Here is a 13,077-nt window from a genome sequence, read left to right as displayed (position 1 = left end):
GTGGTCATATTTTCTAGTTCTAGTAAGGACTCTTGCTGCTGCATTTTGAACTAACTGGAGCTTGTTTATGCACTTATTGGAACATCCAGACAGTAAGGCATTACAATAATCCAACCTGGAGGTAACAAAAGCATGAACTAATTTTTCCGCGTCATGTAGTGACATTAAATTTCTTATCTTAGCAATATTTCTGAGATGAAAGAAAGCTATCTGGGTGATGTTATCAATGTGAGTTTCGAATGAAAGACTGGGGTCAATAATCACTCTGAGGTCTTTTACTGCTGCACGTGAAGAAACAGAAAGGCCATCCAGAGTTACTGTGTAATCAGAAAACTTACTTCTAGCTGCATGTGGTCCTAGTACAAGTACTTCAGTCTTGTCAGAGTTAAACAGAAGGAAGTTAATAAGCATCCAGTGTCTAATGTCCTTCACACATTCCTCAATTCTTTTAAGCTGGTGTCTCTCATCAGGTTTTGCAGAAACATACAACTGTGTGTCATCAGCATAACAGTGGAAACTAATACAATGTTTACAAATAATATCACCCAGAGGTAACATGTATAAAGAACAAAGCAGTGGACCCAAGACAGAACCTTGTGGAACACCAAACTTTACCTCAGTATGTCTAGAAAAATCATCATTTACATCAACATACTGATAGTGATCAGTTAAATAAGACCTGAGCCAGGAGAGGGACGTTCTCTTAACTCCCACAACATTTTCTAGTCTATCCAGAAGAATGGAATGATCAATGGTATCAAATGCTGCACTAAGGTCAAGCAACACAAGCAGCGAGACAGCCCAGATCAGACACCAACAGTAGGTCGTTTACTACTTTAACCAGAGCTGTCTCTGTGCTATGATGAGGTCTAAATCCTGACTGATACATTTCATGGATGTTATTCCTATGTAAATATAAGCATAACTGCTGTGCCACAACTTTTTCAAGGATCTTGGAGATAAAGGGGAGGTTTGATGTTGGCCGATAATTGGACAGCTGACAGGACTCAAGGTCAGGTTTCTTAATCAGGGGTTTGATAACTGCTAGTTTAAAGGATTTGGGTACATAGCCAATTGTAAGAGAAGAATTTATTATTTTTAGAAGCGGTTCAATTACTTCAGGTATTATCTGTTTGAATAGACGTGTAGGTAAGGGATCTAGTACACAAGTTGAGGCTTTTGATGCTGAGATTAATGAAAGTAATTCAGTTTCTCTAAGGGGAGTAAAACATTCTGATGCTGATCTGATACAGCTATATTGTTAACTACTGGGTCACTTACATTGTCTGACCTTAAATTAGTAGTTTGAATTTTTTGTCGGATATTCTCAATTTTGTCATTAAAAAAATTCATGAAATCGTTGCTACTATATACTACAGGTGTGCATGTGTCTATAGTGGACTTATTCCTGGTTAATTTTGCTACAGTATTAAATAGGAATCTCGGATTATTTTTGTTATCTTCTATTAGGGAGGAGAGATATGTTGATCTAGCAGTACTAAGAGCTTTTCTGTACATCAGGAAGCTCTCCTTCCATGTTAATTTGAACACTACCAATTTTGTTTGACACCATTTACGTTCCAATTTTCGAGTGGTCTGTTTTAAAGTGCGAGTGTCATCATTATACCAGGGTGCTAATTTTTTGTCTCTGACCATTTTCCATTTAAGAGGAGCTACATTATCTAAAGTATGGTGGAACGTTGACTCTAAGCATTCAGTTGTCTGATCAAGTTCTGCAGGGGCTGATAGTGACCCAATCAAAGTTGGTAACTCTGGGAGATCATTTATAAAGCTCTGTGCAGTAGTTGACATGAATGTACGTTTAATACAGTTGCGTGGTGAGGTGCATATATTATTACTCAGACATATTTTGAATGAGATGAGATAATGATCTGAGATAACTGTGGAAGTATGGCTATATTTTCTACGTTTAACCCGAATGTTAGTATTAGATCAAGGGTGTGACCACCATTATGGGTCGGTCCTATGACATTCTGATTAATCCCTACTGAATCTAAAATGTACACAAATGCTGTTTTCAAAGGGTCTTCTGGGTTATCGAAGTGAATATTAAAATCTACCACAACTAAAGCTTTGTCTAAGGAACTAACCAGATCTGAGATAAAATCTGCAAATTCAGAAAGAAACTCAAAATATGGCCCTGGGAGCCTGTAAATAATAAGTAATGGAATTAACTGGGTAGACCTATTTTTCGAGGCTACATACATTATATTAGTATGAAGAACTTCAAATGTATTAAATTTATAACCAGGTTTTGGTGTTACACCTAGATAATCATTATAAATAACCGCGACGCCTCCTCCTCTGCCAGTTAGACGCGGCTGGTGTATATAACTATATCCAGGAGGTCTAGCTTCATTTAATGCTATATATTCATTTGGCTTAATCCATGTTTCAGTTAAACAAAGTACATTAAACTCCTGATCAGTAATGAGTTCATTAACCATTAGTACTTTAGATGTAAGAGATCTAATATTTAATAGCCCCACCTTTTGATCAAAGGTGCTGGCAGCAGCTGTACAGTCAGTATGATCTAATTTTATATTGATTAGGTTACTGGAACAAACTCTCTGAATATTTCTACTTTTTTGTTGAGCTCGGGGAACAGACACAGTCTCAATGTAGTGGACCCTGAGTGACGACTCTGTGCAGCTAGCAGACAGTCAGTTTAGCCTGTTCGTCTGCTCCCTGGCCTTGGCTCTGGATTGTCAGAAATTAATGAGGCCTGTTCTGAGACTATGACCTATGCTGTAGGAAATGAGAGTAGCACCTTCCCGAGTGGGATAGATTCCGTCCCGCCCTAACAGGCCAGCAGTGCCCTCAAAATTAGCCCAATTATCTATAAAGCCCACACTGTTTTCAGAGCACCACCTGGACAACCAGCAGTTCAGCGACTATAACCTGCTGTAAGCTACATCGCTACGCCGCATTGGGATGGGGCCAGAGCATACTACGGTACAGCATCAGACATCGCCTTTGCTAATTTAAACACCTCTACAAAGTTACTTTTAGTAACCTCAGACTGACGAAGGCGTATATCATTAGCTCCTGCATGGATAACTATCTTTGAGAACCTGTGCTTGCCTAGGACCCTAAGATTACCTGCTATGTCCGGCGCCCTGGCTCCTGACTAAAGCTGCTGGTGCCCCTAAAGGCTGAGCTAATTTCACATGCCGTATGATAGAGTCCCCTATAACCAGAGCTCTTTCACGTTTCTCAGTGAGTGCATCACTAAGGAGAGCAAACCTGTTCGACACGTGATGCGGAGAGGAGTGGTGCTCCCGTGGGCGAGCCTCAGCGGTAGCTTTGGCTCTACGCTTATGCCACCGAGTCATCACCCATTTGCCCCGCTGTAAGGGCTCTAATGCTGGAGTTGGGGGATTACTAACTCCACCTAGGGCATCCAGACTTTCCCCTACAGAAACTACACTGTTCTCATTCTCACTGACCTTCTCTAAAGCCTGGATATGCAGTTCTAACACTATAATCTTCTCCGTCAGAGAGCTAACTAATCTGCACTTATCACAAATAAAGCTATCGCTAGCGACAGAGGAAGAATGGCTAAACATCCTGCACTCAGCACACTGAACAGGCTGAAGGTGTGCCATGATAAAAGGATTCACGTACCTTAATTGAAGATCTGTTGATATTAAAGCAGATCTGATGTGATTGGCCTCCGATTGTGGTCTTTACATAGGAGGAGAAAAAAAGAAAGCTTCCGGTCTCGGTGTTCTTCCGAAAAAAGAGAGAGAAAAAAAACGGAAAAAGGAAAGTGAAAGTGGAAAGTACAAAAAGGAAAGCGGAAGTACAATAAAAAATGAAGCGGATACTGGAAAATTATTTGTAGAAAAAATAAATAAGATTAGTAATTAACACCAACACTCGTGGAAAAAAAGACTCGTCGCAAACAACTCAGGAACCGCCCCTCATCAGCGACTGGGCTCAAACCCAGAACCTTCTTGCTGTGAAGCAACAGTGTTAACCTCTACACCACCATGCCACCCTCTCTAGAATTGTACCTTTTTTTAATTTGATATGAGGAGAGACCTATCTTAGCTGAGATTTTTGCCACTGACTTGCTGACATTTTGTCATAAGAACAGACCCAATGTGATACTTGATCGTATACTCATTTATTTCCCTTAGTCCCTTATCATGTGGAGAAGCTATGGCCTAAATGGTTAGGGAAGCAGTTTTGGGACCAAAAGGTTGCTGGTTCAATTCCCTAGACCAGCAGGAATGCCTGAAGTGCCCTTGAGCAAGGCACCTAACCCTTAACTGCTCCCCAGGCTGCTCTGGGTATATTGTATGTTGCTCTGGATAAGAGTGTCTGCTAAATGCCATTAATGTAATGTAGTCCCATGCTTTGCTACACATTATTGTGTTAGCTACCTTTTTTTAGCCCAGTCAGCTAGTTTCCAGGCAACCTGGACATGGGACTGGGCAAGCACATCAGTGTTTCACTTGCCCAATGGGTAACCTAATAAATTTATGTCTTTTCCTCCCCTAGAGAAGATGGAGTCTCACAGTTTGAGATTCCACTGGAGCTTTTCCCCAGCTCCAGTACTCAATGACTATTCTCATTAGAAATCACTCCAAAATTCATGTATCATTATTAAGCAAAATCCATTTGCTTCAGGAAATGATTTAATAACATTTATCTATATTCATTATCAGTCGTATTTAAAGATGTGAAACACAAGCAAATTACTACTGACAAACACTACTTTGCGATCTCTTTGGGATGGCGAGACAATGATTAATGCATTGGTCAGGTGGCAACTACCATTAGCTTGTGATATGAGTGCAGTTGGAGAGGGATGGAGTGGCTGCTCCGGGACATGGTCTAATCACTGGGAAAAATCACTCTCTCTGCTTCCACGTCACCTCACAGACATGAGTTAGCTGTAACTAGAACATTCTAATAGAACATAAATGTGTTTATTGATCACATGAGAATAAAAGAGTGATAGGAATAGAAATAGCAATTAGAAATAGAAACCAGCACAACGTAAGAAACTATGTAATTCCTGAGTTATTTTGGATTTCCTGTATATATCATATACAGTAGGTGTAGTTTGATATGTAATGTGACTCGGCATCAGGACTGTTAGTGCATTAGTCTGGGATGAGACATGGTTATGTTGCCATGTGTTGTAGAAGTTGAGGTAAGGCCCAAAATTGCCTCTTTGTCCCATGCCTTGAGATTTGATGTGACAGTCTTCCCTGGAGCCCCATGGGTAGGATTTGTAGTTGTGTGAACATTTCGGCTTACCAACAAAATGTCATGCAGTTCATATACTGCAGGATTTGTTGCCTAGCTACTGACCATAGATGAGATTAATGTACAACCCCGATTCCAAAAAAGTTGGGACAAAGTACAAATTGTAAATAAAAACAGAATGCAATGATGTGGAAGTTTCAAAATTCCATATTTTATTCAGAATAGAACATAGATGACATATCAAATGTTTAAGCTGAGAAAATGTATAATTTAAAGAGAAAAATTAGGTGATTTTTAAAATTTTATGACAACAACACATCTCAAAAAAGTTGGGACAAGGCCATGTTTACCACTGTGAGACATCCCCTTTTCTCTTTACAACAGTCTGTAAACGTCTGGGGACTGAGGAGACAAGTTGCTCAAGTTTAGGGATAGGAATGTTAACCCATTCTTGTCTAATGTAGGATTCTAGTTGCTCAACTGTCTTTGGTCTTTTTTGTCGTATCTTCCATTTTATGATGCGCCAAATGTTTTCTATGGGTGAAAGATCTGGACTGCAGGCTGGCCAGTTCAGTACCCGGACCCTTCTTCTACGCAGCCATGATGCTGTAATTGATGCAGTATGTGGTTTGGCATTGTCATGTTGGAAAATGCAAGGTCTTCCCTGAAAGAGACGTCGTCTGGATGGGAGCATATGTTGCTCTAGAACCTGGATATACCTTTCAGCATTGATGGTGTCTTTCCAGATGTGTAAGCTGCCCATGCCACACGCACTAATGCAACCCCATACCATCAGAGATGCAGGCTTCTGAACTGAGTGCTGATAACAACTTGGGTCGTCCTTCTCCTCTTTAGTCCGAATGACACGGCGTCCCTGATTTCCATAAAGAACTTCAAATTTTGATTCGTCTGACCACAGAACAGTTTTCCACTTTGCCACAGTCCATTTTAAATGAGCCTTGGCCCAGAGAAGACGTCTGCATTTCTGGATCATGTTTAGATACGGCTTCTTCTTTGAACTATAGAGTTTTAGCTGGCAACGGCGGATGGTACGGTGAATTGTGTTCACAGATAATGTTCTCTGGAAATATTCCTGAGCCCATTTTGTGATTTCCATTACAGAAGCATGCCTGTATGTGATGCAGTGCCGTCTAAGGGCCCGAAGATCACGGGCACCCAGTATGGTTTTCCGGCCTTGACCCTTACGCACAGAGATTCTTCCAGATTCTCTGAATCTTTTGATGATATTATGCACTGTAGATGATGATATGTTCAAATTCTTTGCAGTTTTACACTGTCGAACTCCTTTCTGATATTGCTCCACTATTTGTTGGTGCAGAATTAGGGGGATTGGTGATCCCCTTCCCATCTTTACTTCTGAGAGCCGCTGCCACTCCAAGATGCTCTTTTTATACCCAGTCATGTTAATGACCTATTGCCAATTGACCTAATGAGTTGCAATTTGGTCCTCCAGCTTGTTCCTTTTTGTACCTTTAACTTTTCCAGCCTCTTATTGCCCTTGTCCCAACTTTTTTGAGATGTGTTGCTGTCATGAAATTTCAAATGAGCCAATATTTGGCATGAAATTTCAAAATGTCTCACTTTCGACATTTGATATGTTGTCTATGTTCTATTGTGAATACAATATCAGTTTTTGAGATTTGTAAATTATTGCATTCCGTTTTTATTTACAATTTGTACTTTGTCCCAACTTTTTTGGAATCGGGGTTGTATAATAGCTTAGATAATGCATCGTACCACTTCATTATACAGTTTTTACATGCGTTAAAACCAAACTGAAAATGGGTGTAAATGCACGACATGAAAACTGCAGCAGCTCATAAGCTGTAGCAAGTATTGCTAAAATTGATTAAGAATTCCTAGTTACTTTATTTGATTTCGTAAAACTCATCGAAACTTTATAGGGATGGAAGTTAATTAACAGAAATCAAGTTGTACACGCGCTGAGTTGGCTATAAGCCATATACGACAAGATTGAATGGAATAACTGTTTTATTCTATCCACATTCACTGGATTTTAAGAAACAGAGCATTTTTTTGTGCAAATTCGATAAATAAAAACTTTATACAAAATGTCCGACAAAATCATTTTTGCTTAGAATGTAAACAAACTGATAAACTGGCAAAATGACAGTAGCAATTTGTGGAAAATGCTATCATAATTATTATTGAAAAAAAAAAAAATATATATATATATATATATATATATATATATATATGTGTGTGTGTATATATATATATATATATATTTATATATGTTCTTACCAGGGGCGGCACGGTGGTGTAGTGGTTAGCACTGTCGCCTCACAGCAAGAAGGTCCTGGGTTCGAGCCCCGGGGCCGGCGAGGGCCTTTCTGTGCGGAGTTTGCATGTTCTCCCCGTGTCCGCGTGGGTTTCCTCCGGGTGCTCCGGTTTCCCCCACAGTCCAAAGACATGCAGGTTAGGTTAACTGGTGACTCTAAATTGACCGTAGGTGTGAATGTGAGTGTGAATGGTTGTCTGTGTCTATGTGTCAGCCCTGTGATGACCTGGCGACTTGTCCAGGGTGTACCCCGCCTTTCGCCCATAGTCAGCTGGGATAGGCTCCAGCTTGCCTGCGACCCTGTAGAAGGATAAAGCGGCTAGAGATAATGAGATGAGATGAGATGTTCTTACCATCAAATACTTTTATTCCATGTTTTGTTGCTTTTTTGTATTTTTTGGATTTTTTTTTCTTCTTTTTCCTTAGGGTTTTTTTTGGCGGTTGGCAAACCAACTTAAAGGTGCATTACCGCCACTGACTGGATTGGAGTGTGGAACAGGAGATATGGGGGGGGGACTATATTCTTTTAGCTATTTCTGTTTCTTTTAAATACTTGATAACAATTTTGGGGGTTTTGTTTTCGAGTAGAGTTTTTATTTCATCCTTGGTTTAGCAACACGTGCCACCATTTTGTTTTTCTCTACTCACGGTATACAAGCTGATAGTTGTAGAGTAGCCAATCAGAGCGCACGATTGTTCATATCCAGTGAATGTGGTTAAAATAATTATTAATGAGAATAAAGCGGCTAGAGATAATGAGATGAGATTATGAGAATGTTATTAATAGCAACAAACTCTTAAGAAATCCTTAGTGTCCATGATCTCCATCCTTAATGTAGGAAAACAAAACAGGATATTAAATTACCGGTACCTCTATCCAGCCAACTATTACTCCAATCAGTATTCTTTAAGGATGAGGTGCATATCTGATTTTAATTTCATTCATTTCAAGCAGTTATCATGTATATATTCACTTATTTGTTTTTATCATGTAGGTCAGTAAGTGCAGACACCTCGACAGATGCCTTCAAAAACAATATCACCCTCTTCACACGCATCTTGGACAGACTCCTGGATGGCTATGATAACCGGCTCAGGCCTGGACTAGGAGGTGAGATTTAACATTTATTAATTATGTGGCATGTCGAAATGCTGACTTTTTGAGTTCAAATGTCACAGAAATTTTTAAACCTTTTGCTGTTTAGGCGTTCAGTGCTTTGAAACTGGCTTTTAATTAAATTGACAAACACTTATTTTCCTCAGTTTTTAAAGCCTGTGAATAATTTATGGCCCCTTTCATCTTAGATGCCCAATGCTTCGTCAAGTGTTTCCTCAACATAATGAACACACCCGACCGCTCCTGCACATTCCCACAGACAAAGTTGAAAACTATAAAAATCCACTTCATAAAGCACAGTTACCAAGGAGTCACGATTATGTGTGGTGTATAAGCTCTATCCTGTCTGGCTCAACACACAAATATTTACTTCAAAGATTGTTTTATGTAGACGATGACATCCCAGAGCTAGCCGATATCCCACAAACAGCGACAACTGACAGATTCTATGGTTGTCTTTCTGCTGCTTGTATTCAGTAATGATACATAAACAGGCAAACAGGTAACTGATAGGTCTTTATTGAAGCTTTCTAAAAAAAAAAAATACTCAGACTGAGTTTCCATACAGCAGATTTTAGTGCAGAGCACCAACGTTTCGCTCCTTTTCAGAAAGAGGTAAGCCTCGAGCGCATATTCATAATCCATCTTTCCAGTTGTTTTCATAACAGTTTAGGTCAAATAAAGACCTGAGGAGTAAAAACTGGCAAAGAATCAGGCCTAAATAAACACCAAAATCAATTTACCACCTAAAACCCTGTAAAATCTTCTACAGTCCTCTACAAGGGAGATTTTTGTAGACAAGCCCACACATTTTCATGTGGTGAACTCTATTGAAGCAGCATTCTTTATCAATTCCTTTTCGGTCTTGATTAGGGTGCATAGCAACTAGGATCGTACTAACAAAGCAGACTCCAGAGTATTTGCTACAGATATAAATGTGAAACTGTGAAATAATGTTTTTGTTTCAGCTACCCCCATTGCTCTAATATGCCGCCGGTTTGTCAAATTGTGGGTAATTAAATTTGGCATTTGGATATGGCATGGTGCCACTGCACATTGTGTATGATGTAACAATTTTTGTCACATTCTGAGACAGTGTCATGTTGAATGACTGCTTTGGTTACTCAAGTACCATTCTTCAGTGACTTTATGTAATCCACTGCTTGTCTAAATCATGTGCATTTGGTAGTACGTGCATCATCTATCACTAGGGAACAAAGGGAGATTTTAGCAGTCAAAAGGACTTGCGATAACAGAATGATTAAATGACAGAATTGATCATGTAAAATTCTATTATACTATTGATTTCCCTTCACAAATAATTTCAATGTTTACTTGATTGTTTTTGCTCATCTGGGTGCCAGAATGTGACAGTATGCTGGGATGTTGCGTTATCTGCATTCAAGCTGTCTGCCTGCCATGTCTTAATGAAGCTGGAGCTAATGAGTAGTGGCCATTAGTCATGACTTGATTAGTGAATTCACTTGGAATCCAATCATAGTTAGCAGTAATATACACTATCCTATCCTACAGTTGCCTCCCATTGTGCAGCATGGTGATGCAACAAGGAGCATTGCCTCCTCACAGTTTCCCCCCCATACCTTTAGGTGTATTGGCTACACTACATTGTGTGTGTGCTTGGTGTCCAGTGATGGACTAATATTCCACTGGGGGGGGGGTTGTTCCTGCCTCACATCCAGTGTATGGTTGAGCAGTATGACAAAAATAAAATTTCTGTGATGCACAATATGTATCATGTTAAATAGGTTTGTGCACAAACTGCCTGCAATACAGTAGTTTTGCATTAAAAGTTCCAAAAAATGAAAATTGATTTGTTTTATTTTTTATATTTGAAACAATATGTAATTTTTTATTATGAAAAAAACATAAAAATGTTAACATTTTGTAATCAGCTGCTTCCACTTATTTTGTAAATATTTAAAACTTGATGTTATCCACTTTGGCTGGGTTAAATGTGTCAGTAACAGTGCTGAAAACTTGAGTTCGGAGCAGCCTCCAAACATGGCTGCTCCGGACTACAATTCCCAAACACCACAGTGCCCCTCATCTCCAGAATATTAACAAGTACATTTGTCTCTCATCAGTCTGCAATCACTCCCCTATATAAACTCAGCAGCCACAAACACGCATCGCAAAGTATCGTTCTGTGTCCCAATACCTGATCTTACTGAGCCTTCTGAATTCCTGCCTGACTGCTTGCGTTTAGACTTTGTTTACATTTATTTCCTGATTCTGTTTTCTCACCTGCCCTCTGATATCCCATTCGCTGATCGACCAGCCCTTGCCTGTCCCTGACGATAACATCGGCTTCCTGATTTGGATTTGTTGACAGTTTGCGATGCACTCGCTCTCCCCTGTGCTTGCATCTGTAAGTGCCTACACCCTGACAGGATACTTCACCAGCTATGGATGCAGCAAAGGAAGTAAAGCAAATTGTGCTTAACACTCAGGGATGATTGTTAGGAGAGCACCAGTAGATGATTAGTGATCTTAACACCAGAATGTTGCAACTCATTGCTGTTGTATCGCAGGCCATCCTGACATGCCCCTCATCCTCTGCTGGTTCAGCCCAGATGGTTCCACAACTCGAAGTATACAGGGGAAGTGTCTGACTACAAGGGATTTCTGCTCCAATGTTCCTTGCATTTTACCGCTCTCGCAGAAGCCACAGAAAAACAGAAGATTGCCCAACTGATCAAGCTCCTCTCAGGCAAGGCTTTGCAGTGCACTAGTGCTGTTTGAGAGCATGGGGGCGAACACGCCACCTCTTATGCCAGATTCATAGAACTGTTCAAGCGTGTTTTCGATCACCAGCCTGAAGGAGTTGAAGTTGGCGAGAGTTTATTAACCATCAGACAGAGAGATAGGAGAGTAGCAGAATATGCTTTGGAATTTCATACGCTAGCCGCTAGCAGTGGCTGGAACAAGCCCGTGCTGAAGGCCACCTTTTGTCAAGGCCTACGTCCTGAAGTACCTGCCAAACTGGCATGCCATGACAAACATCTCTCCCTAGACTCCCTGATTGATCTTGCTATTCACCTGGACCACTTCCTAAAGAACTGACCTTCATTACAGTCTCCTCCAGCCCCTTCTACTACTTTGCCTTCCCTGACTCCCATGGAGGTCTCTCATGCTCGCCTACAATGTTTGGAGAGAGATAGGAGATGCAGAGAAGGGCTATATTTCTACTGTGGTGAGTCTGGCCATCTGATAGCAAAATGCCCAGTTCACCCACCTAACCCAAAGAGAGGGTCAGGTCCATCAAGAACAAGTCAGCCTAGCCTGGTGAGCCATGAAGTAGTTCATAAGTCACATTTTCTAAAGATGCCTGTTCTGTTAAAACTGCCAGACTCGACCCATGTTCTCTCTGCCTTCACAGACTCAGGGTCAGAGGGGAATTTCATCAGTAGCGTGATCGTCCAGAAATGCCACTTGTCCACAGAAGACCTCCAAAGACCAGTCAACCTAAAGGCCATAGATGGGAGCCCCATTGGTGACGGGTTTGTAACCATGCACACGTCACTCCTTGAAATTCAGGTAGGAACACTTCATTCTGAGCTCAATTCCTTGTTGGTTACCCATGCTGCCCATCATGATCTCATTTTGGGGTTCCCGTGGCTCCAGCTTCATGACCCTCTTATCTCATGGCAACACAAAGAAATCCTTCAGTGGGCCCCATCTTGCTTCCAGAACTGCCTGAAACGCCCCCAGCTCATGATATCTTCCACCTCTGTGGAGCCCATTGCCTGACTCTTTAGACAATGTTCCTTCATGTTACCTGGGCCTCAAAGAAGTGTTCAGCAAGGGTTAAGCTAGTGGCTTGCCTCCGTACCGATTCTATGATTGTGCCATTGACCTCCTCCAAGGTACAACTCCTCACAGCCATATATACCCTTTGTCCATCACTGAACAAGCTGCCATACTGCCGTATTGAAGAGTATGTCCAGAAAGCCTTGAAACAGGGGTACATTAGGCCATCAACATCTCCAGCTTCAGCCGGCTTCTTTTTCATGGGGAAGAAAGGAGGAGGTCTTCGCCCCTGCATAGACTATTGAGGATTGAATCAAATCACAGTAAAATACCCACTTCCCTTGGTCCCATCAGCATTTGAACAGCTGAGATCGGCCAAGATTTTCTCTAAGCTGGATCTCCGAAGTGCATACAACTTGGTCAGGATTCGAGAGGATGATAAATGGAAGACAGCATTTAGTACCACATCTGGGCACTTTGAATATTTGGTCATGTCTTATGGTCTTTCTTGCACACCAAGTGTTTTCCAGTGCCTCATTAATGATGTTCTCAGAGAAATGCTGGGGAGGTCTGTAATTGCCTATATAAACGACATCCTGATCTACTCCCCTGATGAAGATCC

General features: G+C 40.9%; 1 protein-coding gene across 1 annotated transcript in view; it reads left to right on the top strand.

Annotated features, from left to right (window-relative positions):
• The first annotated feature begins 5,762 nt into the window (after nucleotides 1–5,762).
• Nucleotides 5,763–13,077, top strand: part of LOC132890179 (gamma-aminobutyric acid receptor subunit alpha-2) — a 120,556-nt gene continuing 113,241 nt past the window's right edge. Inside the window, exons 1-2 of the mRNA XM_060926968.1 lie at nucleotides 5,763–5,784; nucleotides 8,520–8,678. Of these exons, the coding sequence (XP_060782951.1) occupies nucleotides 5,763–5,784; nucleotides 8,520–8,678 (181 nt within the window). The remainder of the gene's footprint in view (nucleotides 5,785–8,519; nucleotides 8,679–13,077) is intronic.

This window comes from Neoarius graeffei, chromosome 8 (genome assembly GCF_027579695.1).
Source record: "Neoarius graeffei isolate fNeoGra1 chromosome 8, fNeoGra1.pri, whole genome shotgun sequence".
Classification (NCBI taxonomy): domain Eukaryota; kingdom Metazoa; phylum Chordata; class Actinopteri; order Siluriformes; family Ariidae; genus Neoarius; species Neoarius graeffei.
Note: the sequence above shows the minus strand (reverse complement) of the source record. Positions and strands in the feature narration are given on the sequence as shown.